Raw genomic sequence first — 27,950 nt, forward strand, 5'->3', positions numbered from 1 at the left:
CATTGTTAAACGCTATTTTGTTCAGTTCTGTTAGGAGAGTAGAACTCTTCGTTGTTGTGCAGCTCCACTGTCATACCTATTTCTGCCTAAGAACAGCATTGTTAAACGCTATTATTTTCAGTTCTGTTAGGAGTAGCCTCTGCAGCGGATCTCAGGGATGACTGTAATCTAACTACTATGAGGTGGACTGCATACTCGTTTGCTGCTTCTGTATTATAAAATGAGTTCATTTTAAAGGATTTTAGCAATTTCGTTTAAAAACAAGGAAATATGAACAAATAACAATGTAAGATTGTTTTATAGGACGAATTTATTTTGAACATTACTTATACATAATATTGAGGAACTTATCAATAATGACAATAATAATTTCAAATAACCTCCGAATTTCATATTAAGATATACATCACACCACTAAATGCTTAAATTACGCTTCATAACTCATTTTAAATGTCTTTAAAACAAAGACATTTGAAATGAGAAATTAGAGGTAAAGTTTACAAAAACTGTAAACTTTACTTACAATTTCTTCTTCTGCATCATTTGACTAGACTCCCCTTTTGAAAAACATTTTGCTACCATCATCTTCAAGAAAAATCGCAATATTAGAAGTGTCATTGCAATTATTAGGGCCAAATCCAAGAAGAGCTTCTGGTACCACGGAACATCTATTGCTGGAGAGCGGAGGTGTGGGGCTCCATGGGTCTTTATTACATGTTCTACCCAATGCACCAACTCTTTCCGAGGGTGAATTGGCCTATCATGGTGGATCAATGATAGAGCCCTGGCCTTCTCAGTGTATCTGAAAGGCATTCGTGAAAATTTTAGTAAAAGAGACAAACAAACAATATTTACAATGTTTTTAGTCAGTATAGTCAGTAGTAGTCGCTATATTTCGATCTTTGATAAGGAAAAACAACAACTAAGAACAACAACTAACAGGCGTAAATGTCAGGCGTGTTATGATTAGCAAATATTAAACGAGTATTATATTTTTTTGTATTTCACTCTAAGTAATATTCATCGTCGTTATTTCTGTTTACGAACATCTATAATCAATTCTAAATATGATTGTCTTCCTACCTGAGATCAGCCACCTATGCTTTGCGATCTCTGCGGAGTTAGAATACATCGTGTAAGTGTCTCTACCTTACAATAGAGCTATAACATTGCAGCCCGGTACACTTTTGTCACAAGGCAAAAATAGTGTTCACGCCTTCATAGTCGAACCAAGAAGGTTTCTAACATATTTACAATCGTTAATTATGGCAATTTTCATTAGATAAAAGTAAAAACTACATACCTAGGGTTTCCTAGCACTTCATCAATACCAGCCTTTAAGTCGTCAGCTAGATTGTAGCTCAAGTCAACTTTCCTTGCATATCCCTTCCTTTCACCTCTAGCGACGTTGGTGAACTGATCCGCGAAGGCTGGGATACCGATAATGGGTTTACCATAGTGGATGCTCTCAGTGAGGGATAGAAGACCACCATGGGATATGAAGAGAACGCAGTTTGGGTGAGCTGGAAGCGGAGAGGAATATTTTTTGAAGTTTGCATCACATTATTTAAGAAACAAAATTTCCGCAGATTTATGGGTCATGTCTATATATAATTATTTTATTGGATGCACGGACCTATTAACACTGAATGGCGTAGATATTATCTTATAATCGTCTCCTTCTACCGTATTTATATAATTTCATAATCTTTTTGACTAGCTAGCTTACAGCTGACTTCTACAAACTTAAGGATTTTTTACCGTAATTACTTACCAAGAATGGCTTGTTGATTGGCCCATTTAACAACATGAACATTGGGCGGTAGGTTCGGGAAGTCGCTCTCAAATTTCCATATAACAGTTTGTTTCAATCCACTGAACATCTCCAACAAATTCATTTTCATTTTCTCTGGAAAATCTTTACTTTTTGCTATGGAACCCATACTGAAGTATATTACTCCATTTTTTGCATTGTCCATAATTTTTTGGACATCCTGCCGTAAAAGGATATTAAAAAATTAACCATGCGCGCGTTTTCCAAACAAAATACAAATATTCAGCCCAAGGAAAAGACAAACGCTCCATGAGGTTAAGCCTAAGACATGAGTTCTGAAAATTCTTCCATTAAGAAGGCTAAGTAAGAAATAATAGGTTACAGCATAATAAGGTCTTAAAGTATACTTACACTCGTCAATGGCTTGACAATAGAGTTAATATGGTAACCTCCAATTGGTATGTAGTTCTGTGGTAGTCGAATTGATTCTCCCATCGATACATAGGAATTGCTAAGGACCAAGGAGGCGTTGTACCTAACTTCATCGTATGATGGTAAGCGCTTGCCAGCTCGACTCATCAACGGCGCGTATATCCTTTCAAATGTCGATGTTTCTACAGACATTATGAAGCTGTAATTTTCAAAAATGGTCATGAACTTTAGGATTATAGAGTTAGTATCAAATTCGAACGTGTACTTGGGATTAACAAGCGGATATTTGTGACATCAATTTTATTCTGATTTTTTTTAAGAATATTGAGAGGAAATCACTATATTGCTTGACCGAAAAGCTAGTCAATTTTTATTGTTATGTCAGGTGTGTGAACCTCAGAGTTGATCCTGAACAAAACCTGGATCCAAATACACCTCGTTTGTCAAAATTTGTAAAGCCGTTTGGGCTGGAGAGTATGACAAAGAATGAGACATGTATACATAAGTACATACCGCCCGCAGTCAGGTAAAAAGAAATCTCAAAACTACTGAAAAAATATAGAAGATGACTTACAAAGTTCTGATAAAAAAGAAAATCCAGCTTATCAACAGTTGGCTGGCACGTCCAATAAAAGTAAATGGTAGCGCTATTGACGATAGAAACTGATGAGAGTAGGCTGGATTCCGGGCTTCATCTACCAAGCTGACAATCATGTCATGAGGTTCCGTGGTTGAGAACCAAACTAGCGGACAGTTCAGTAAAGTTGCCAGACTGAAAATATTAAATTCGTTAAAATATGATCCGTTTTTCGTTAGAGTTCATTACACAACATACACACACACACAGTATACAAGACGGGTATGGTTAACAAAGTCGCTATATTGTGGTTTGAATATTGTGATAAAAGAAGGACATTTTTTCTAAAAGGATGTTGAAGTTGTTCTATCCTTGTCCTTAAGTATAGCAGCGCTTTTATATGAATTAAACCATCCTTTGGGTTGATGGAAGTTGTTGGACGATATTATAATGAAATTTGGCTTAGAATACTAATCGATGCAGGCTTATACTATTCTGTACCCTTACCATGAGTTTTTATGTTTTGACAAATATGACTGTTTTGGTATTTGTTTACGTATTGTCCATACAATTTCCAATCAGCGCCCCTAGCGGATTATATCAGAACTATAGTGTCAGTAACGTGACGTTAAATGTCTAAATTGACAAAATGGCGCTTTATGTTTTGTCTCTCTTTTTGCGAACATGTAAGGCAGACAGAAAGACTTGAGCACATTCTTATTGTTACGTTTACTCAGTCTACTAAGCAAAGGGAACAGAATAACGGATTGAGTAAACGTAACGTAAAATTGTAGGATGTTTTGAAAACTCATGGTAAGGGTACTGTTCCGTTATGAAAACTGTATTAACCGCTACAAATATGATGGTATATATTTTTTAACCATGCCGGCAGGGTGGTTACCCTCCATCCCACAAAGGAGTGCAGATGCAAAAAATTAAAAATATACACCATCCATACCACCATACATACCAGCACCAACACGTGTTTCACTCCAAAACGGAGCATCATCAGAGTAAGTAAGTTGACTCTACGACGGTTAATCGTTAAGGGACAATCATTAAGCGTTATCATTTACTTCTGACTTAGCAACACACCTGTGGCCGATTACAGCTAGGGTTTTTTATCTTATTTGACTACAGATGTTCGTTCGTGGAATAGTCCATTTACAATAGATAGAGTGAGATAGATAGAGACTAACTTCTTGGCTGTTATGCTTGGCTCGATATTATGACAAATATATTCAGTATACTCACCCAGCGTATAATTCACTGAACATCCACTCAGCTATAACCAAATCGAATTTCTGTCCATCTGTTATCACTTTTTGAAAACCCTCATCTCTTAGTATTTGTTCGGCAAAAAAGCTTGTTTTTGACAACATTTTCCATAGATTTGATTGGTCTACTTCATTCTTGAGAAGCTTTTCTAAATTAATCAAATGTGCTGTAAGAAATTTAAAATTTTATAATTTGGTGAAATCAACATCAACATCGGGTGTTATACAGATAAACTTAATTTTAAATATTTGCTGCTTCCCTTGGTCATGTACAACTAATCGAAGATATGAAGCTTTCCTACTACTCTTAACAATTCTTTTGAGATACATCATGAACATAATAATTTCATCTTATTTACTAAGATACACAAAATACAATAAAATGTTTGTTAGTGATTTAGAAAGAAGATACATATAAAGTAAATGCTCACTTGGAAATTGATCTTTATGTGCGCTAACATCCACTTCAAAAATATTTGGATTTGTAAAGTTTCTTGGAAACGCAGTTACGTACACAATCTGCAACAATACATAGTAGTTTAAATTTATAAATTAATAATTTATCATTAGATAAAACCAAACCTTTATAATGGTAGAATCTGTAGTACGACTCTAGCGTCACCACCGCCTACATCTGTCTTATACAACGTCTCGTAACAACAGTCTTAAGCGCTTGTCTGTTTTATTTTGATGTAGAAACATTTTTACAAGGCATACAAACTTATTTCTCAGGGGTAGCAACGAATCTGTGGCTGAGCTCAGGTATTACTCCTAGGTTCTTCAAGTCTCTGTCCCTGTAGTACCGGGACCAGAATAGGGCTACGGATCCCCTGCCTGTCGTAAGAGGCGACTAAAAGGGGCTTCCGGGGTTGCGGGCACCAAGAGTTCAAACCGTCCAGCAAGCGACCCCGGGAAGGACAGCGGTTTTTGTGGTCGCATATGGCTGTAATCAGGGGATGTGAGGGGAGCGTAAATTGCCCCCCCAGGGCAGAACCCGATAGAACGGCATCGCGTTAGGAGGACTCCGGTTGTGTTCCGTTGGAGATCCCGGAGCTCTCCACCAAACGCCGAGGACGGCCACCGAGGGGTTTTAGTGCGGTAAAATTCCCACAAAACCCGGCATCACTCCCATGGCATCGGGTACCTTTTGAAGGTTTCCCCCTCGTCAACAAAAAAAAGGTTCTTCAGGTCTCACCCGGTTTTGATTCCAGATTTCTATGAAGTAAGCTGTGGCTTACTACATCACATAGCATGGTCGCTAACGCTATTCGTTACACAAACTATATTTTTTAATCCCATCGTTTCTTTGACAATCAGATGAGGACAGATAATCCCGGGCCAATTATATGAATAACATGAGATCACCAACCTCATGTCCAGCGTCCACCAAAGTTTGAACCGTGGCATCACCGAGAATCGCATGACTGCTACTGGGGAATGGGGATACCAAAAGTATCCTGTAAGCCTGGTTCACATGTCCACACAGAATCAGAGCCAGCAATATCCATAATCGCAAAGGATGATTCATTTTCTGTAATAATAATAATGTAATAATATAATTGTAATAATAGATATAGAATTTTCAGAGTATTGGAATTCTTTCCAAAGTCTATCAGAGTACAACCCTTAAGGATGTTGTAGAACGATTAAATAATAAATCTAGACGAGAAATATGATGTTTTTACTATTTTACTTAATTTATGAAATCCAATTTAGGGCAGAGATTAGCATACCAAAATATAATTTATTTTACCATGACCGAAATGTACACTTGAGACACTTTATTTAATTTTTTCAATTGACATCCCCATCGAGTTCAATATGAACTTGTCTTTGAATTATGATAAGAACTATGTAAGGTAAAATAAATAATACCTTAATTTATTTGTATTATAAAATAAGTCTCTCACTGAGATTCAAGCACACGCACAAATCACACTATATCGTGTGTGTAGTAATCATATCATGATATGATAATGACTGATTAGTTCGATAAGTTATGACGGTACTAGTTTTTGCGGTTAATAGTTACTTTTATCTATCTCTCGATTAGTACGTTTTTCAAAAATAATTTGCTTTTAAATTGTAGTCGCGTATTAAATAATCGATTAATTAATTTATGAATCGATTATTTTCTCACATCCCAACGATGACGTTATGTAAGTTACACATTTCGTATCACAGTAACAGATGCACAAACGATTAAAAATAATATTTTAATTGTATTTCAAAATAATTTACACCTTACATACATTTATTCACGGCCACTGATGTTTTAAATGTGTGTTGTTTACTGAGTATATCAAAGGTTATAGCTTGTAAAAAATACTAGCTGTATTTATATAAAAATACATGATAACAACACGTAATACAATGATTAGACATTGATTACTTGTGCATTCTGAAGGTTCGCAAGATTATAACTAAGACCTACCAGTAAAAATTATACTAACTAATATTATAAATACAAATGTGAGTTTGTTTCGCACTTTCACGCTTTATAACATAACCGTTTGTCATGAATTTTTGTATACAGAGGGTTAGAATACGAGACATCTTTTATCCCGAAGAAAAGTACCGTTCCCGAAAAATAGTTAAAATTCAAGCTATTCTACCTATTTCTGCCTCATAACAGCAATTTTAAACGCTGCTGTGTTCTTGTTTGAAGGGTGTAGTAAGGGAGACATACTTTTCCGAGGTGGTCCAGCTTAGTCCTCGGGGGTAGTGGCGCATCTGTGGCCGACTTCAGGTAGGAATATCTAATCCTATCTGGCGTTGGTTACAGATGTCCATAGGCGGCAGTGGCCACTTACCATCAGGTGGACTGCATGCTCGTCTGCTACTCCTATATTATAAAAAAAAAATAGTACAAAACAAAAATAATACAATTTAACATCAATTCGAATGTGTTAGTCAATGATTTCGTTATTAAGTACAAAATGACATCTTGAACTAATAAAAAAATATAATCTTGGAAAGAAAATAATAATACGCTATTTTAATAATTAAAATAAGGAAATTGTATCAATAAAAAACTTCCATCAAAAACTTTAATAGTAAATCATCGTGAACATTAGTTATATAACAATGTATGTCAGAATGACTTGAATATTAAGGTATCTTACTATGTTGCTTAGTCATGATGACAGCTGAACTACCGTACGTCGTTTACTGTTGATCTATGTAAGGAGATAAAATAGCCAAGGGCGATTCGCGTCTGCATTTAGGTTTCGCATTAGTGTTTCGCAGTTTTAAAGGAGATAATATATTTTTTTTGGGAATTGGCGGCCGGTTAAGTTTGACGTCAGTTACGAATTTAACGCCATTTATAAATTATTTATCAATCTTTCTATCAATTTTATGCTTACCAAAGCCGAAATTTGTCGATTTATTCTTACTATACGTTGTCAAATTCCGATCTTTGCTAGGCAAAACATTGGATGTTGGCTTAATTTTTTTCGGATTTATTGTTTACTAGACAATTTATCGTTGAAAATCTTAGTGTCTAGAAATTGGGGTAGGCAATCAAAACAACATTTTGAACCACATAATTAATTGATGGTCGAATCTATTAGTTCAAATAGGTCGTTATAATTTAAAAAAACATTCTACCTTTAAAAGTATTTGGTATCTTACGCATCGTTCTTGTTTTATTATTTGATGCCTTATAGCGACATTTCTTGAGGTAGAGATAAGGTTAGGTTAGAGACATTTTTTTTATTAAAACGACTCTTTTGAGCTTGAGGTTACGGTGGGTAAGAGTTTTCTTAAGTTTTCTTCTATTTAAGTAACACTTTGTTTCTTATTTTAATGCGGGAAATAAAGCGTTCACAAATTTGTGTATTTACACCTTGGTTCGTATTATATTGCGGAGGTAGTGTTAGAGAGCATTAGTGACAAGAGTTAACTTTTGTTATTCAATGATAACAACAAAGAAATTGTCACTGAATTCGATATCATTCCCATGGTAACTGGTAGTTTTCAACGATAGTGTAAAGTTATGACCGTTAAAAACATTCGATTGTAAACCTGTCCTTATCTATTTTAGTTGCCTGGAAATAAGTTGATGAAAAAAGTCTTCAAATATTACATAATATTATACAAAAAATCGATTGTCTGTAAACTCGGTTTACTGACGATAGTTGACGTGACAACGTCATAAGAAAATACTGATGGAAGGGTTGCATTTTTCAAAAGAAAAAACTTAATTTTATTTGTTTGATAGTAGGAGGTAGACAGATGTCGAACGCTGCGGAACTTGGAGGCCGATTGTGCCTCTTTGTCGTTCGTTCCGCGCTCTCGCTTGCGCTTCAAGCCTTAAAATGTTGACGTTGTCATGTAAAAAATATCGAATTTAAGCCAAGGCCGGCCACATTTTTTTTTTTTTTTATAAATAATGTGTGTATTCCAGAAATATATTTTTCATTCACATCTGATTGTGCTTTATGATTCCCAAATGATATTTTTGTTTATATATGTTGGATAGATTGGCATTAAAACAAACTGCGATTTGATACTGTTTGTTTTAAATGCTTTGCTACCCGTGTTTTTAATACTATAAGATATTATTTATTTATATATATATATAGGTATTACATATATTATTTATATATATGTATTTTGTTATTCTTATATAGTGTATCATTATAATAGTGTGTTGTTACGCATTCTAATTTGTGTTTATTTTCTTTAAATTGTTTATTATTGTTTTGCAAAAAATATCGAATGACTCTATCGCCTCTTTTTTCTTCAGCAGGTCTTGGATGGTGTATGGCTGTACTCCATAGTGGCGGCAGAGCGCCTCGTGCTCGTATCTACTGCCAGCGAAGATATCGCATGATTGGAGCATATGGTCTATGGTTTGAGGCGAAGAGTCATCACACGGGCACAAGTCATCCGGAAGGATTTTGAACCGGTGTGGATATGACTTGTGGTACCCCTGCCCGGTGAGGATTTGGGTCAGATGGAATGACCTATCGATGTGTTTGTGAAGCTCTTTTATATCGGATAGTTTGGGCAAAAGAAGTATGGTGTGTCGGCCCTGGTCGGAGCCTTCATACCGTTCCTGCCAAGCCTCCAGACTTTCGGCGCGGACCCTTTGTTTCACGAAGGACATGGGGAAACAAGTGTAGTCGGGTGTCTTGTGCAAACGGGCGGCGCCGTTCGCGGCTGCATCCGCCGCCTCGTTGCCTTCGGTTCCAACGTGGGCCCTAGTCCATGACATGTCTATAGTGTGTGTGTTGCGATGTGTGTGTATGATTTTGTGTATCTGTGTGACTATAGGATGTGTGTTGCTTCTGTTCTGTATGGCATGTGCGGATGACTGAGAGTCGGTGTATATGTGTGTGTATAAGTGTGTGTGTTGGGTGTCATGGCTAGTGGCCCACTGGCAGGCTTTTAAAATTGCAAATAGCTCAGCTTGAAATACACTGCAGCATTTATGCAATTTGTACTTCTTTGTGGTGTTTTTCATGCGTGTATTTGTATTTACAGGGACGTAGCTGACAAAAGCGGCGCCGACAGATCCGTCTTCCTGCTTGCTGCCGTCGGTGAAAATGCAGCATATTGGTGGTCCTGTGGTATTTCCTGGGTCTTGTTTATCCTGTGTGTCTAGGATTTTCATGGACACTCTATTTGCAGGGTGCAGGAGTTCAGCAACAGGAGTGGGTTTCTCGAGATCCACGTCGCGCGGCAGGTATGCTGTTTTGCCTGTGAGCTTCGTCTGCTCAGCGACGTGTACCTCATGTATTGCGAGATCCAGAGGTGTGAACTCGGCCAGAGCAATGGCAGCTGTGGTTGAGATGGTGCGGAACCCCCTGATCGCTTTGATCGCAAAACCTCTCTGCACGCTTAAAAGAGACTTTTGAATGTACTTCTTCTTTATAGCGTGCCCCCAGATGCCAGCAGCGTAGGTGATTATGGGCTGGATTACCCGCTGATAGATGGTCCTCACGTTCTCGGGATGGGCGCCCCAGGTTGGACGGGTGTAAATGCATAGTTTATCAAAAATTTTCATCGCCTTCCCGAGAACGTAACGAACATGACGGCCGAAAAGCAGCTTCTCATATAGTATTACGCCCAAGAGCTTGTTTTCGCTGCTAAGCTGAAGGATTTGGCCGTCCATCACCACTCTGGCGGCCTTGGCTCCGGGGGTGAAGGCAATCATCTGCGTCTTGGCGGGTCCGAACTCCAACTTCACGCTTCTTCCCCACTCCACTACACTTTAACCTTTTCCGCAGAGACTATCAGTAGCACATCATCGGCATATGCTTGGATGTGACACCCAGGTGGTAATTGTGTATCAAGTAGCTCATCCAGTATAGTGTTCCAGAGAACCGGTCCAAACACTGAGCCCTGAATGCAGCCCTTGGTCATATTGCGGCATACCCGTATTCCACCGTGGTCAAAAATGTCCTTCCTATCTCGAACGTAGTCCGAGATAAGCCCGTAGATGTTTTTTGGGCATCCGATTTGTCTTAATCGGTGGAATAGCGCAGGCCACCAAGCGTTGTCAAAAGCCGCTCTAATATCCAAGGATATTGCCAACACCTGTTTCCGCTCTGCCTTGGCTCTTTGGACGATGTTCAATGCCCCACTGATAGCCTCCACGGTGCCTGTCTGCTCCCTGAATCCATACTGCCTACTGCTCGATTTGTCCCCGCTGGAAGTCCAATGCATAATTCTCTTGGTGATGAGCTTTTCCAGTAATTTCCCAAAGACGGGTATCAAACCAATTGGACGGAATGAGTTTACGGACCTATACGATTGTGTAGTTGTTGTATTGGTATAGGTATTAGTGTGTGTTAGTTGTTAGACGTTAGAATGAAGAAAAGATTATATGATATTTTTCAATTTAGCTGGGTGTTTTCTTATTCTGACGATTTGAAAGAAAAAAATAGTATGAGAATGTATGAAGAATAATGTATTTTTCTAAAAATTACCCTTTTCCTGTAGTTTGTGATACATCATTATTTCCCAGGGATTCATGCTAATAAGTGACACTTATCAAGTATCAGATAACATAATAATAAAGGGTGTTTTATTTTCAAAATGACTTTTTTTTCACTACTTCGACGTGTGGTAATCGGCAAATTAAGATGTTCCCGTTTTCTAGATTTATTTCCTTTATATTAAAAAGAAAATTGACAGCGCTCGAGCTAGTCCAGTAATCGATCTTTGATTGTGTAAACTTCCCGACATAGAAAGTTCATTTATGGTTTAGGATACTCTACAGGGAGTAAGGTATCTTCCATATCTCAGTCTGACGCGCGAGATACTCCCCAATCCCCTCTTGAGCTCCCCAACTATGTATAACTATATATATTCGATCTCTAATTCAATTAGTTTGACTAATCAGTAGTGCGTGGTGCCTGGGATTGGAACCTCGTAACTCTCGATCTAGAGGCTGACTTTCAACTACTAGGCAATAACTGTTGTTTGCACAACTGTAAATAGTATTTTAATCATAATACAATTAATGTCATACGATTCTATGAAACAGCTGTCTGCAGGTCACGGAGCGACCTGTGTCTGTGACCGTAAGGTGATCCAAGGTCACCCTGCAGGATAACCCGTAAAATAAAACAACATGTGAAAATAGAAAATTTAAATACTGCAAAAGGCTTTATTATTGCTAAATATCGATTTTACTGTAAGGTTAAAGTATTTTTTACATGTTTAAGGTAGAAATCTGTTTTTTGTCTATGTCTATAATTATAAAATATCTCATTCAAGTAACTGGTGAAGGTGGTAGAACCCTTTGTGTTTCGACTCCGGCGGCACCACCGCCACACCTATTTCTACCTAATAACAGCAGTGTTAAGCGCTGCTGTGTTCCGGTTTGAAGGGTGTGGTAAGGGAGACAGACTTTTCCGAGGCGTTCCAGCTTAGTCCTCAGGGGTATCGGCGCATCTGTGGCCGACCTCAGGTAGGAATATCTAATCCTATCTGGGATCCTATTGATTACAGATGTCCATGGGCGGCAGTAGCCACTTACCATCAGGTGGACTGCATGCTCGTCTGCTACTCTTATATTATAAAAAAAAAACTGGACTATGTATTTTTTAGAACATGAGCATATAGTCCATCTGTTGGTAAATGCCTCCTGTCGCCCATGGATATCTGTAATCAACCCCAGATAGGATAATATATCCCTATTTGTATCCAATACCTTTCGAGACTATTTGGACATTGTAAAACAGGCCCTATGTCGTTTAATAGTATTTACTAGAACGTCACAGTTGACTGCCACAGTATAATTGCTTTCGACCTCAATTCAAGGTCCATTCATTGGTTCACCATTCAATCAAAATCAAGTAGCACAATTAGGCACAGTCTGTCGTACACCTTATTGATAATACGTAGAGGAACAGCAGCATATTTGGAATACTGCAGGTAAGTTGGAATACCTTGGTTAACTAATTATTATAAGTGCCATCTGTGTTTTCTTCTTGTAAACTTATCGCCGCACGTCATACGGAACTAATGAGCTCTAAAAACCGACCGCCATCTTTACATTTCGGCTGCCAGCCTCGTAGAAGCGAAACGTCAAATTTCAAACTTTTTTCGGTAAGAAAGCAATCATTGATAATCATTTACTATGATACATAAAATCTTTATTGCAATATAATTATTTAAACTAATAAGTAACCTATTTAGTTAATGGTTTTACTTTTATTTTGTTAATATTTCTGAAATTAAAAATGTGATATGAAATTTTAGGTTAGGGTGTCATGTTGCTAATTTGGAATACCAAAAGTGAGTCTAATTTGGGATATTCCAAATTTTATGCACATTTTTGTAAGAAGATATCAATTCTTGTTTTTTTTTTTAGAAATGTCTGCATCTCATAAATACAGCAAAAGAAAGAAGTGGGAGAAGGAGGATATGTCCGCTGCTATTATCGCTGTTCGAGAAAAGAGAATGGGATACTTGAAGGCAGCTAAACACTTTAACGTTCCCAGGTTTACCCTCTTTCGATTTGTTAATGATAATGACTCCTCGACTGAATCTGTAATGAATAAAGTTATTGGTCGAAGGCCAGTTTTGGGTACAGATATTGAAAACATGCTGGTTGAGTACATATTAACAATGGAGAATAAATTTTATGGGCTGACCAGAATGGATTTGCGTCGGTTTGCATATCAATTAGCTATAAAAAATAATATTCAAAACGCTTTTAAGGATGGATTTGCTGGAAGATACTGGCTGAAGGGATTTTTAAAACGACATAAGGAAATTTTGTCCATAAGACAGCCAACTGCAACTTCCCAAGCAAGGGCCAATGGATTCACTAAAGAAAGAGTGGACGAGTTCTACGACAATCTTGACAAAATCCAAGCTGATAAGCCTTTCCCTGCTGCGCGCATATTTAACGTTGATGAGAGTGGTCTCTCTATAGTTCAGAGTAAAATACCAAAGATCATTGCGCGCAAAGGGAAAAAACAAATTGGAGCAATGACATCAGCAGAAAGAGGGTCCTTAATAACTATTGTCGTCTGCATGAGTCCGGAAGGGATATTTGTCCCTCCTATGTTAATTTTCCCTCGAAAAAATATGACCGAGGCTTTGATGAGGGGAGCTCCAGTTAGGTCCATAGGAAGAGCTCATCCATCTGGATGGATTCAAACTAATTTATTTACCCAATGGTTTCAACATTTCGTTGAATATGTAAAGCCAACAGAAGCATCACCAGTGCTTTTGATTCTTGATGGCCATTATAGTCACACCAAGAATATAGAATTGATAGATCTAGCGAAACAGAATTATGTGACAATTTTATCTTTGCCACCTCATTGCACACACAAAATTCAACCCCTTGACCGTACTTTCATGGGTCCTTTAAAATGTTACTACAGTGAAGAAGTCAGGGTGTTTCTCCGGGAACATAACAGACCTGTAACACCTTATGATGTTGTTGAGCTATTTGGGAGAGCCTACATTAAGTGCCAAACGGCCGAAATTGCAGCAAATGGTTTCAAAATTGGTGGTATCTATCCATTTGATAGAAACATATTCACAGAAGCCGATTACATAGCCGCTGCTATTGATGTTTCAGAGGATCCAAACCCTCAAATGAGTCCAAACCCGCTCGACTCACCCGTGGCCGCTGTTCGGCGATTGGAGAGTTTTGATGAAACTCAACCAGGGCCATCAGGAATCCAATCAATAGTTACTCCCTCTCAAATTTCTCCCGTACCAAAATTAAAAAAGAAAACAAGCAATAGAGGCCGTAAGCCAGCAAAATCTACAATAATTTCAAGTTCCCCTTATAAGAAAGACCTTAAGAATGCACAATTTAAAAAGTCGGGAAATGCGAAGACATCACAGAAAAAAACTGTTAAGGGAAAAGGCAAGAAGAATGTAACAAAAAGCACAAATGAGAGAAATATTACAGAAAGTGAGTCATCAGATTCAAATCCTGCTGTCTTTGGAAATTACACAGACTCATCCGACGATATAGCAATGAGAAATGAGTCTGCAGTCCCAACTGATGAGGATGCCGAGTGTTTTTTCTGTAATGGAAAATTTAGTGAGGATAAAAGGGGTGAAGAATGGGTAAAATGCTTAATTTGTGAAATGTGGGTTCACGGAGATTGTGGTGGTTATGAATCTGGTATTTATATATGTGATTACTGCAAGAATTAATGACTTATAAAAACAGTAATGTAAGTTCATATTTAACACTGATCTGTGATTATTTTGACTGATTATTACTTGATAATTATATTAGTTTAAGCTATTTTGTTATAAAAAATATTACCTAGACTGAAAACTATAAAACTGTTACAATAATAAGATATTTATTAGATAGTAAGAAAAAGTGTAAACAAAGTCAAAGAAAAAAAGGTGATCATAATTTGGAATACTATATTCCAAATTATCTGCACCATAAGTCAAATGAAGCTTTTGGAGATTTTTAGGTTAATTAAAATTTTGATAATGTTCTTAGTTTTCGTTTTGTTTTATTCTTTTTATTATTAAAGTTTAATACTTTTATAACCGTTTAAAGTTTTTTTTATTCCGCTAAGCCATTTTCTTCTCTACTTATTCCCAAAAAACAAACCAGTATTCCAAATTTGCTGATGTTCCTCTACTATTCCGTTAAAGAATTTTTAAACGACAATGTATAGAATGATAATGACATATATAATTTAATAATAATTAATTTAATAATAATAATTTAATAATATTGTTATGTTAATGTTTTAAAATTATAAATTGACTGTTTAAAATTTATTTGAATTATAAGAAGACAATTATGTATTAATTAAAATTTTGCATACCTCTAAGAGGTGTAATATAGAGGATAATTTGAGGATATAACAACTGTATACCTATATTAAGCAAAATAAATGATTTGATTTGATTTGATTTGATTTAACTTTCGGTTTCGTACCTACTTCAATATGTAACGTGCAAGTGAGCTCAAGCGACAGTAGTCAGTGGGTGACATTTTTAACACTCTTTTATTCGCTTGGGTTGTATTTATGTATGTATGTATGTAACGGATTCTTTGAGCTCAATTTTTACCCGTTTCTAGAAACTTGATAAATTTTAAATTTTGCACACGTATCAAGGACCGATGACAATGCAGTAATTTGATAACAGTTTCCCATTATCCTTATTATTATAAAGGTGTAGCAGATGAGCAGTCCATCCGATGGAAAGTGGTTACCGCCGCCCATGGACATCTGTAATCAACCCCAGATACGGATATATTCATAAGGTCGCCCGCAGATACGCCGCTGCCCCTAAAGATTAAGCTGGAATGCCTTAGATTAGCACCACTGCTGGGTAATTTGTCTGTCTGTCAGCTAGGCTATGGAGATTAGCCATTGCCACCATGCCAGCTTAAAGCAAATTCGTCTGTTTAAAAAAAATACCATAAAATGTTTAAAAAATTGGTTCTATTTGAGTTTGTGACAAGATTTAATATGAACGCTTGAACGCTTTCTACACTCACAGCCCCACACTAGGATTCCCTGTATCGTGGGTGCCATGGACACACACAGAGACAAATACACAAACACCCAGACCCAGAATCAGAAATCTAAATTCATCATTTAGAAATCTGTCTGGCCGGGGATCGAACCCGGGACCCTCTGCGCGTCAGACCGGCATGGTGACCGCTCCGCCACGTGGGTCGTCATATGTGCTATCAGTAATGAAAGAGAGACTGCTCTTTACTACCCGAGAGTTACGTAAGTCACGAACGGTCATAGATCTCTGTCCGAAGTTGTTTGAAATTGTAGTTCAGTCAAACTACAAAAGTCGTGCCGATGTGTGTTTGTTCTTTTAAAATACGTTAAATTAAAATGTTTTGTATTTTTTTATTAACTATTCACGCATTTTTCGCGTTATAAATTTTACAATAAATTCAAATTACTCGTGTTTCATATTTATATGCATTTGTGCTTCTATATGAAACTCTATAACTCTATAACGTATATGAAATATTAATTGTTATTCACGTTTAAATATTTTTAAATTGATTTAAAGAATGCGTAGAAAAGATGAATAAGCGTCTATTTATCATAATTAAAAGACATGATGCGTAGGTTAGTAACTAGTAAATATTTATCCGAGATATAGCGAACGTGTCTATATATAGCGGACTCATGGTGACTCTAAATATAAACTGTGTACTTTATGTGAGCGAACCTTAATGACAGAAGTATCAGTCGACGACTAACAGTCAACGATTTTGTGGTTTATTTAAATAATTTTAAAATTTATGGAGTGAATTTTAAAAATTATGAATGAAATTTTAAGTGATTTATAGTGAATTTTGTATAATACTAAAATTAAAATTCACGTAGAAATATACTGGTTTAATTTAAGAAATTATAATTGTTATGTTTCTAAGGACAGCGAAAACAATTGTAAGTTTTTTTTTCATATTTCATTGAAGAGTTTAAGGTATTCTTTTAGAAAATAAATTGCTTAAGTTATTAAAATTGAATAATTTAAGTGATATTATTTTCTTTAAAGTTTTACCTGTAACTAATTGAAAGCTAAGAGTAGGTGGTTCAATTAGTTAGTTAATATTTATGTACGTCCATAATTGTAGTTATAATCACATAATTAGAAATTTCATACGCACTCATAGGTATTTTATTCTAATGATATGTTATAAGGAAGTGAACGAACTAAGCACCGCTTCAAATGAACATGATTAAAACTGAAGATTGTAATTGTCATCGCAAGTAATTTATATAAGAGACCTTACACATGATACACATTGATTGATTACTATTATTGTAAATAAAAATAGTTACAATATTTTTATGCAGTTAACAATTAAATGATTATAATTATAATATTATTTTGCGATGACTTTAAAATCTTGTGTAAGCTTATTATTCCTGAAATACTATTTTATATAATAAAATATTCAATTACAACACCATTATTTATTTTCTCTGACAATTTATTCCACGACATCTTAGTGTCAAAAAACATTATATCCTTCTTTCTTTTTATATAGTTTCCCGTTACATTGCTGCTCACCAGCAATTAAATATACTCTTATCAACATAAATTAACTAAAAAGTATTGTTATGAAAATATACCCTTACCCTTGTATTGAAAATAAAATAAAATACACTATTGAGATTTCTACTTGTAGCGTTTGTGTGCCTGTCAAGCAGTGGTAGCCTAGGGAGGGGTCCGAGGTTTAAATCCCAGGCACGCACCTCTGATTTTCAAAAATTATGTGCGTATTAGAAATTAATTATCACTTGCTTAAACGGTGAAGGAAATCATCGTGAGGAAACCTGCATACCTGAGAGATTTATAAAAAAAAAAAACTCAAAGGTATGTGAAGTCTACCAATACGCACTTGGCCAGCGCGGTGGACTATGGCCTTATCCTTCTCATTATGAGAGGAGACCCGTGCCCAGCAGTGGGACAGTAATGGGTTGATGATGATGATAATGATGATGATGTGTGCCTGTCGGCTGCTATTGTGTGTGTATTTCACAGTATTCCTATTGCACAGTATTTCCTAGTGTTAAGCCTATGTGTGGCAGTGACTACAAATAATTGTTTTGATTTAAATAAAAAGCACGGCTAGTGAATAATGCCCTTTACGTCTATATTGGCTCGTTTTATATTAATTAAAGATAATTAAACAATACTTATAGTACCGAGCAAGTCAGTTTATATTTTGTGGTTTGATTGGGAAGTGCCTTTTGGTTATTTTGATAATAAGCCTATATACTTTCAGGTAGTATAAAATTGAATAAATAGTTAATTAAAAAATATATAAATATCATGCAGTTTTTCTTTTTTTACTTATGTGTCTAATGTTTATTTACAATTACAATTACTAAATATCATACGTTAATCTTGTATAAAATGTAGTTATTCAATGTAGGTATAGTAGTAATTTTGAAAATTGAGTTAAATTTATTTATTCCTTCTTATTTCAGAATTTATTATTAGAATAAATCACATACGCCAACTAGCGCCATCTAGTCTAGCCTGTAAACTTGTATCGTTATTGGCATTCGCGTTGTCCAGTTCTCGATTCCCTTGATCAACTTCTAAATTGAAAACCCAAGCGAGCATGCTTACCTGATGGTAAGTGGCTACTGTCATCCATGAATCCCACATAAAATTAAAAATTTACTTGAAGTTGACTATAGATGTATTTATTACCCCTAAGGACTAAATTGGAACGCTTTGATAAGAATGTATTTTTACCATACCCTTCAAATCATTGCTTAACACTGCAATTATAAGGCAGAAATAGGTGTAGCGGTGGTGCTTCCAACGTCCAACCACAAGGGGTTCTACCACCTTCAAATTATGAATTTCGTTTCTAAATATTTCAGTAACAACATGGACAGCATCAAGATCTGGTCAATACTAGCAGTTATTTTAACTGGAAGTATCTGTGAAGCTTATAGAATACTGGTGATTGCGCCAATACCTAGCGGAAGCCACGCTATCCTTGGGGATGCTTGTGTTACTACTCTTCTTGGAGCTGGTCACGAGGTATGTCTATTTTCTTTATACATTGGAGGAAACATATATGAAAAAGAAGTGGAAAAAGGACTATTAGTATCATCTAGTTCAACAACAATAGCTCGATCGGTAACCTTGATGATTGGTTAGCGTGGTTAGTTATGGTTAGCTGCAAATGTTTCATGTTTCACTGGTACGCATGGGTCGACTCCATAACCGGGATAATACTGGAGAATCTTTATTGTAAAAGAAGATTAAATGGAGGTAGATACTAATTAGATTTTTGGAGACTCTTCGTAATTCGTTAAGATGGCGCCACTGGGTTTTTCACAACCTTTACGTAAACCTGTTTGGGTTTACCTAAAGGGTAAACGAATGCTAACCTGATAACAACCTGGACCGACGAATCGTGGCTTCAGTAGCACGTGTTCATGGCAATTACTTATCAACTCCCGACCGTGACCGATATTGCTTAAGTTTGTTACGTCTACACAAATAAAAAAATGGGCAAGTGCAAGTGGAACACATGTAAGTTTCTGTACCATGAAATTTTAATTTGATTTTTTGTTTTTAAAATGCATTGTGAAAATTTGAAATGTCTGTTCTTTAAGGATTCATAAAAGCAGACACCGCCGAAAAATAGCGGTTAAAGATTTTTTTATTTTAGTATTTGTTGTTATAGCGCCCACTATTATATATAATCTGTAAATAAATGAAATATCTATCCATTTCGGTTTTTACCGTTTGGGTACAGAACCCTAACAATATTCGTTTGGGTTGTTCGGAAAGTCATTTCGTTTATTTTTGTGAAAATGAAAGACATTTTTTTTATAATGAATAAATATTTTATAAAATTATATATTGGGCATTTTGGCCCAACACCTTAAACCATCTTTCTGGTAGGAGCGTGATTCCACGTTCTTCATTTGTTTGGTCGATTCTTGCAAAAAACTGTTGCAGGTGATTTTTGACCTCTTTATTTCAAGTAAAGATTTTACTGTCCAAAAAATATTGCAGTGATCGGAAAAAATAATAATCGGAAGGCGCCAGATCTGGAGAATATGGTAGGTGTGGTAGAGTAACTTATTCGCTTCAAAAAAGGATCATTTTCGTGACGTGTCGGGAGCAGATCATAGACGTCGACGCGACGACGCAAATTTTTCATCGTGAGAAATCGGGGGACTGATATATCGAACTTCAAGCTTAAATCCAGGCCTTTCAAGTGGTCATAAACGGTTTATTTCCATAAATTTAAACTCTGGCCGATCTCACGTATTGTTATTGGCCGGTTTGCATTAACTAATGCCTTTATCAGCCTTAATCGGCCTACCAGACATCGTGGTGCATCTTCGACTTCAAAATTACCGGATCAAAATTTTGTAAACCAGTTCTGCCACTGGCGTACTGACAGCACATCTTCTCCATACCCATTAGTTATTTTTTTTCTGACTTGAACAGTATTTTTACCTTTTCTATAGTAAAAAAGTAAAATATGACGAAAGTGCTGCTTATTGCTCTCCATATTTAAAAGGGCACCCACCAAAAACTATTGTATAAAATCAATTGAACTTATTCACACACAAGCCTTGCTATATCAGCTGTAAAAACATATAATGACAATGCGACTTAAGTGTGAAGTTAGCTGTGAAAAAATACAATTAAATCCTCTATCGGGAAAAAACGAAATGACTTTCCGAACGACCCATAGAATGAAAATAATACCTATATAACTCTTAAAATTAAAATAACACTTTTAAGCGCCAGTAAAATCGCGACGCAGCTCGGTTTAATAAATATATAAATTAAAAATAATGATTTCTTTTTAGGTAGTGTACGTTACAGCGATGCCAAAGAGACTCAAGCCTCATCCAAAGTTGGTAGAAGTCGACGTAAGTGTGAATGCAAAATATTTTCCAAGTACGTATGGTACCTAATTTTGTATTTTTTATAAATAACTAGTGGTGCCGGCGGCTTCGCCCGCATTTTAAAGTAATAATATGACATACATAAAACGGAAAATTTGTACCTGCATTGGAATGACAGTGGTGCCATCTGTCGAAAATTGGTCTTACCAACTCCCAAACCCTCGTGGGCTCTTGGACAACAACTTTGCTAAAGATCATCACTTGATCAAATGCATAGTTTCCAATTCTACGAATTAAAAATTGATTAAAAAAACCTTTTCCCACGGACTAAATTGTGAATCTAAACCATTCCAAGTCCCCTTGAACGCGCACAACAAATTTCATCAAAATCAGTCCAGTCGTTTAGGAGGAGTTCAGTGACATACACAGGCACATAAGAAATATATTGTATATAAAGATATATATGATTAGAACACAGTATATGTGTAAGATTAATCACCGTCGTCTGTGGACTTCTGTAATTAAGTCTAGGTAGCAATTCTTGCTAAAGTAGATAATAAATGCTCGCACTGCCCTTGAGGGTTAAATTGGATACGTGATTTGAACTCATAACTATGAGTTACTTATGTAATTTTGCGTTTCAAATTTGTGTCAGTGTGATATAGACAGATCTACTACAGATAATAATTATTATTAAGATTACCAATCCAGATTAAGATTACTATTACGAGATTCTAGAATGTAAGCCATAAGTTTTTTCTTTTATAATATATGAGTAGAAAACGAGCATGCAGTCTTTCTGATGGTAAGAGGCTAGTGTCGCCCATGGACATTTTAGTACAGGATCCCTAGTATAGTTTTCATCATTTATTAATAACAAGCTGATTTTTCGTGAGTAGCTTCGTTTCGACAAGACGCCCAACATTTTTCCTTACAGCAATGTTGGTAAATGGTAGCTTGATGGGGCAGCAAGGATAAAATATGTTGACCGGACGAATTCTAAAAATTTATTAGTAACCAAATTTTTCTTTGTTAATTATCAAGATAATTATTTAAATAACGTGAAAAAATATTTGTCCTACAAAATATAAGGTTTTTATTAAGGCGTCCCCCCTCTCCAACATGTATCATAAACAAGGTCATGAAAAATAATTACTAACCAGCTGATTTTTTTTTTATTGGCTGTCTACCATTTACATAGTCTACCATGCACATTGTCCTACAAATTACATGGTATGTCATCTCGGACCTACACTTAAAAGTTGTAGTACTAATACTTAATGTAAAAATAATTAGTATCAAGCTGAGTGTTCCAGAATAGCTTCGTTTCAATGAGACGCCCAACAAATTCTCGTACGAAAGTTCTCGATTGTGGTTTATAACTAAAATAATAGGGATGAAATATGTTGATTTGACGAATCAAAAAAAAATATTACTAACCGAATTTTTTTTATTAATTATCGAGACAATTATCTAAATAACGTGAAAAAATATTTGTCCTACAAAATATAAGGTTTTTTATAAGGCGTCCCCCGTCTCCAACATGTATCATAAACAAGGTCATGAAAAATAATTACTAACCAGCTGATTTTTTTTTTATTAGCTGTCTAACATTTACACAGCTTACTACCCACATTGTCCTACAAATTGCGAAGTACGTTATTCCAGTCCGCCAGTTTTATAGTTTATTTATATTATATTATAGTTAAATTACAAATCTTGTAGGATTAATAAAAGTTACCCTTTTTTTTGTAGGACATTGTTTTATTTAGATAAAAATTATATTATCCTATCACGTGATACCTTTGTCCTACAGTTACTAATAAAAAAAATAATCCTGCGGAATTAACATCTTTTCAGCGTAGGTCCGAGATGACATACCATGCAATTTGTAGGACAATGTGCATGGTAGACTATGTAAATGGTAGACAGCCAATAAAAAAAAAATCAGCTGGTTAGTAATTATTTTTCATGACCTTGTTTATGATACATGTTGGAGAGGGGGGACGCCTTAATAAAAACCTTATATTTTGTAGGACAAATATTTTTTCACGTTATTTAAATAATTATCTTGATAATTAACAAAGAAAAATTTGGTTAGTAATAAATTTTTAGAATTCGTCCGGTCAACATATTGTATCCTTGCTGCCCCATCAAGCTACCATTTACCAACATTGCTGTAAGGAAAAATGTTGGGCGTCTTGTCGAAACGAAGCTACTCACGAAAAATCAGCTTGTTATTAATAAATGATGAAAACTATACTAGGGATCCTGTACGATTTGTAATCAATGTCAAATAAAATTACTGTTCTACAAGACATCTGTTGCCGGCAGCTATCTTCTACCCGTAGTATCTAAAGCTTATCAAATATTTGCTCTTGAGAATGTAGTTAAAACCTATAATTATAATTATGGTTTTAAATTAATCTTTCCACAGCAAATGTCATCAACTTGACAAATTTCCTGGAGAATAAGACAGATCCCCCAGGAGCTGTTTACTTCTTGGACCAAGCAACTGTTTACTGTATTGAAACAATAAATCACACTGCAGTGCAGAAAGTTCTGAATGATGGAAAGAAGTTTGACTTAGTTATAGCTGAGTGGATGTTCAGCGAAATATATGCCGGGTAAGTTTTACTTTTAATGTAAAAATGTAATGAGCACGTAGTGCACCTGATGGTGGCTTCTGCTGCTCATGAACATGTGAGGGCCTACCACCTTTTAAAAACCATCACAGTTCAGGAATGTTTTATTTCAATATTGTATCGAAATTAATGACCTCAGGTAGGAATATCTAATAATTTATAAGGTGATAGAACCCTTTGTGGTTCGACTCCGGCGGCACCACCGCCACACCTATTTCTGCCTAATAACAGCAGTGTTAAGCGCTGTGTTCAAGTTGTGTTCCGTTTTGAAGGGTGTGGTAAGGGAGACATACTTTTCCGAGGCATTCCAGCTTTGTCCTCAGGGGTAGCAGCGCATCTGTGGCCGACCTCAGGTAGATATATCTAATCCTATCTGGGGTTGATTACAGATGTAGTATGGGCGGTAGTAGCCACTTACCATCAGGTGGACTGCATGCTCGTCTGTTACTCCTATATTATAAAAAAAAAACTTTATGAATAAATCTTAACATTTCCAGCTTACCAGCACTACTGGACTGTCCACTAATATGGTTTTCATCAATGGAACCCCACGGAATGATACTTAGTTTGGTCGACGAGACTCCTAATCTTGCGTACAATGCTGACTTTGGGGTCAACTTTGTGGTGCCGTTTACTTTCTGGGAGAGAGCTCAGCAGCTGGGAATGAGTTTATTTGTAAATCTGTACAGAGAATAGTGAGTATTTCAATTAATAATTATTTGATCTTAACGCTTTGGTATTCAACTAGTTCATAAATCTTACGAAATGTAATGATACACTTTTTGTATATCAGCACCCCATTATCAAATTAAGTGATGCTGCGATTATTTTTATTGTAACGTTAAACAAAATAACTACTACTTACCTAAAGTGAAATGGTTTATCGTGTATTTCTTATTGATCAACATGAGACAAGAATCTCTGAGGTTGATTACAGTTACATTACTGCTCTCAAAATTAACTTTAATCAACTTAAACTCACTTATCCAATTTGGATCTTTAAAAATGGAGTGGTCAGCATTAAGAAAAAAAAATAACTTTCCAGCTACGTGTACTTCAAGGAAACCGAGATCTTCAATAATCTCTACGAACCCATGATGAAGAAAGTAGGAAGAACATTGCCACCATACGCAGAGTTGAGGTACAATGCTTCGTTGGTGCTCAGCAACTCCCATGTGTCTTTGGGACAAGCAACTCGCCTACCTCAGAACTTCGTATCTATAGGGGGATATCACATAGACCCTGAAATAAAGGCTTTGCCTGAGGTAATTTTTCCACTTTTGGTTTTTATCGTACTTAAAAATAGAGTTGTAGACCTTTTAGAGTTTTTCTTTTCTGGTATAAATCTACGATAATTTAGTGTTCTGTATAAGGTTCTATAAGACAAGGATAATAATATCGACATTCCAACCTACTACATGGTACAACCTGCTACCAACTGTGTAAACATTAATTGTGACTGTTGTGTTACGTGTTGATGTTTGGTGAGTGTAATTTATCTGAAACACCTGTTTCACTATAACTATCAAATTAATCAAATATAATTATTCAAAGATATTATCATTCATTTTTTACTAGGCGCATTTTATTTATTGTATGACAAGCTATTAAGCCCCTCTTAGGCGATGCTTTGTCAAAATCCTTAACGCTCCTTTCTGTTATATAAGAAGCTCATTCAGATAAAAAAATAGTTTATTATACTTAAATGATTAAATGTCTGTTTAATTACCACAGGACGTGAAGAAAATAATGGATAACGCGAAGCAAGGAGTAATATATTTCAGCATGGGCTCCATTTTGAAAAGTAAGGACTTTCCACAAAAACTCAAAATGGAACTGTTGAGTATGCTCGGCGGTTTGAAGCAAACTGTGTTGTGGAAGTTTGAGGAAGATTTTGCTGATCTTCCAAACAATGTTCATGTTTTGAAGTGGGCCTCACAACAAAGTATCCTGGGTAAGAGTCTCCCAAGCTGAACATTATCGTAGGAAGTCAATTTTAGGATCAGCTTCTAAAATTAAGATGCGTGACGTAATAAGGAGAACAGTTAACATTTAATATCTTATTGCTTAGCAATTGGATTCTTTCTGAAGACAATGAGACAAGTAAACTAACAAGGAGATTCCGAATAACCATCCATCTCCATCATTTAGATATCTGCTTTTTCATAGATCGAATCTGGGATCGAATCCGGTAGTTCCCAACCAATCCTTTTGTATTCCAGCGCATCCAAACTGCATCCTGTTCATAACCCATGGTGGTCTTCTATCGCTGACCGAGAGCATCCATTACGCTGTTCCTGTTATCGGGATTCCAGCATTTGCTGACCAATTCGTAAATGTCTTGAGGTCTGAGAAGAAAGGATTTGCGAAAAAAGTGAACTTGAGTAATGATATGGCTAAAGATTTGAAGGCAGCCATTGAGGTCATCTTAGGAAATCCTATGTAAGTGAGCTTTAATCTATATAATAGATATATATACGCAATCAATTTCAAAACTTCTAGTAAAATCGTATAAAGTTCTGATCCAAAAACAAATTCCGTTATTGTGCAAGGCATTAATGTTTGCCTTTATTATGATTGAAATTAAAAAAAAAACTTAACTTTGAACAAATCCTTTAGTAAAATGCATGCGTTAGTAGATGCATTAGTAAAACCATAAGAAATAGCTACATTAGAACCTGCAGTCTTGATTCGTTTACTATCGTTTATATCCAAACTAACCTGCAATGATTGCAAAATTAGAAGACACATTATTACTCACATAAATTAATTTAAAATGTTTTCAGGTATAAAGAAAAAGTTAAGGAGCTATCTTATGTATATCATCACCGGCCAATACATCCAAGAAAGGAACTACTTCATTGGGTGGAGCATGTGGTAGAAACCCAAGGAGCTCCATCGTTGAGGTCACCAGCGTTACAAGTCCGTTTCTACGAGAAGTACTACTTAGATTTGGCTCTTTTGATCGTAATTCTCCTTTACGTACTACGAAGGTCTTGTAAGTGGGTCAAATCGAAGTACTTAAGTTCTTCAAATAAAGGGGTTACCAAAAACTTAAGTGACAAGAAAAATAAGTGAGAGTTGAACATTTTTGTGTGTTTCTTGTGTGATTAGAGGATTCTGTTTAGTATTTATTGCAGTGGCATGGATTTCTATGATTTAAAGGAAAAGAAAAAGCATGCAATGGTTAGTGTATAGGGTGGAATCGGGTGGTATCCTATGTTTAATAATCTGAAGAATGAAGGTTCCTCCAGAAATATGGGCGTGTATAGGGCATCGCCTCAAGGCCCAAGGTTTGCTCAGTTATATTCGTAATACTCACTGTAGTAGTGTTTCTCAAAGTGGATGATAAGACCCACTGAATGAAGTGAATGAAGAAAATCGGGGACGTTAAAGCGGTTTACAGTGATGGATGATTTGTATTTTACTAAATGTGACCAACCTCTTGGCGAACTCTTTTACGAATTAAATCAGAGATTTTGTTGTTATAGAAATTTCTTCGTCATTTCGCCGACCTTCGGAGTGGGCTAGGAAATAATTGATTCTGTGCGATATACAAATCAATTTGAGAAGCTCTAGTAGAGTTGCTTGTTGAGACCTAAAGTCAAAACTGATTTCTTACATACAATATACATATCATATTTTTTTTAATTGTGAATATTGTTGTTAATATTATCTACTTTACTTCAAATAAATTCTTCAACTATATAAATAGTGTTAATAAATACCTATAAGTAATTGTTTTAAGATTTTAAATTAAGTCTCTCTATTGTTTTGAATAACGTTGGTATCGAAATATATGTTATTATGGTAACATTAAATTATATTATATACTTGTTTAGGTTTATGTCCTTATGTTCTTTCTTCCAACCTTCTATCGACTTTTATTTTCTATGTCTTTATTTTCAAATTAAAGTAATTTGTAGTAGAAACAATTATAATGGAATTAAACATAAAGGAAGTAACGTAGACTATATTCGTTCAATTAGAGATAAGAATACATCGATTGTAAAACTGTCTACTTAATTCTCAAACATTAGTTAACAGGAGACTCCTATATTTTGATAACAAAAAGGTCATGTCAACAATGTAACATTTTACTATAAATAACATTTTTTATATTACTTTAACTTTTTGTACATATAATAATGACATTAATATAGAATGTACAAATTATATCTAAATATAAGTATAAACAAAATGCACAAATTACAAAAAGAGGAATTAAAATAAAGACCAAATATTCAAAAATAAAACGATGAGCCCAAATCACAATAATAACATACTCTTAATCTTAACTTATAATTACAATTAAATTGATAATCCATTCAAGAATCATTTCTTTTTTATAATTTTAATTTCATTTAATCAGTATATTAGAAAAGAAAATGGACGGAGTACGAATCG

At 35.6% G+C, this 27,950-nt stretch overlaps 3 protein-coding genes across 3 annotated transcripts; 1 reads left to right on the plus strand and 2 right to left on the minus strand.

Moving 5' to 3' along the window:
- Nucleotides 1-312: 312 nt before the first annotated feature.
- LOC140745623 (UDP-glucosyltransferase 2-like) lies at nt 313-6,368 on the minus strand. Its single transcript, XM_073077559.1, has 9 exons — nt 6,313-6,368; nt 5,430-5,591; nt 4,492-4,579; nt 4,038-4,227; nt 2,781-2,978; nt 2,186-2,405; nt 1,775-1,994; nt 1,304-1,523; nt 313-802 (listed from the first exon to the last, which is right to left on the minus strand). Exons 2-9 carry the CDS (start codon nt 5,586-5,588, stop codon nt 520-522), a joined length of 1,578 nt encoding a protein of 525 aa, XP_072933660.1. The 5' UTR covers nt 5,589-5,591; nt 6,313-6,368; the 3' UTR covers nt 313-519.
- Nucleotides 6,369-8,099: 1,731 nt separating this feature from the next.
- LOC140745624 (uncharacterized) lies at nt 8,100-10,226 on the minus strand. The gene is made up of 2 exons (XM_073077560.1): nt 8,791-10,226; nt 8,100-8,112 (listed from the first exon to the last, which is right to left on the minus strand). Exons 1-2 carry the CDS (start codon nt 10,224-10,226, stop codon nt 8,100-8,102), a joined length of 1,449 nt encoding a protein of 482 aa, XP_072933661.1.
- Nucleotides 10,227-16,645: 6,419 nt separating this feature from the next.
- On the plus strand, nt 16,646-26,633 carry LOC140745337 (UDP-glucosyltransferase 2-like). The gene is made up of 9 exons (XM_073077124.1): nt 16,646-16,944; nt 18,901-19,063; nt 20,860-20,950; nt 23,336-23,525; nt 24,041-24,238; nt 24,589-24,808; nt 25,278-25,497; nt 25,766-25,985; nt 26,330-26,633. Exons 2-9 carry the CDS (start codon nt 18,908-18,910, stop codon nt 26,619-26,621), a joined length of 1,587 nt encoding a protein of 528 aa, XP_072933225.1. The 5' UTR covers nt 16,646-16,944; nt 18,901-18,907; the 3' UTR covers nt 26,622-26,633.
- The last annotated feature ends 1,317 nt before the right edge of the window (nt 26,634-27,950 follow it).

Source organism: Epargyreus clarus, unplaced genomic scaffold (genome assembly GCF_041222505.1).
Source record: "Epargyreus clarus isolate Ecla_fem2 unplaced genomic scaffold, WU_Ecla_fem_2.2 ptg000010l, whole genome shotgun sequence".
NCBI lineage: Eukaryota > Metazoa > Arthropoda > Insecta > Lepidoptera > Hesperiidae > Epargyreus > Epargyreus clarus.

Excerpts from the sequence above, each read along its gene's own strand:
- LOC140745623 (XM_073077559.1), bottom strand. The coding sequence starts at position 5,588 with ATGAATCATCCTTTGCGATTATGGATATTGCTGGCTCTGATTCTGTGT. Across the intron at positions 4,228-4,491 it reads ACATAAAGATCAATTTCCAA|CACATTTGATTAATTTAGAA; the intron begins GTGAGCATTTAC and ends AATTTCTTACAG. Across the intron at positions 803-1,303 it reads GAAGTGCTAGGAAACCCTAG|ATACACTGAGAAGGCCAGGG; the intron begins GTATGTAGTTTT and ends AATGCCTTTCAG.
- LOC140745337 (XM_073077124.1), top strand. The coding sequence starts at position 18,908 with ATGGACAGCATCAAGATCTGGTCAATACTAGCAGTTATTTTAACTGGA. Across the intron at positions 19,064-20,859 it reads TTCTTGGAGCTGGTCACGAG|GTAGTGTACGTTACAGCGAT; the intron begins GTATGTCTATTT and ends ATTTCTTTTTAG. Across the intron at positions 24,809-25,277 it reads AAATAAAGGCTTTGCCTGAG|GACGTGAAGAAAATAATGGA; the intron begins GTAATTTTTCCA and ends TAATTACCACAG.
- LOC140745624 (XM_073077560.1), bottom strand. The coding sequence starts at position 10,226 with ATGATTGCCTTCACCCCCGGAGCCAAGGCCGCCAGAGTGGTGATGGAC.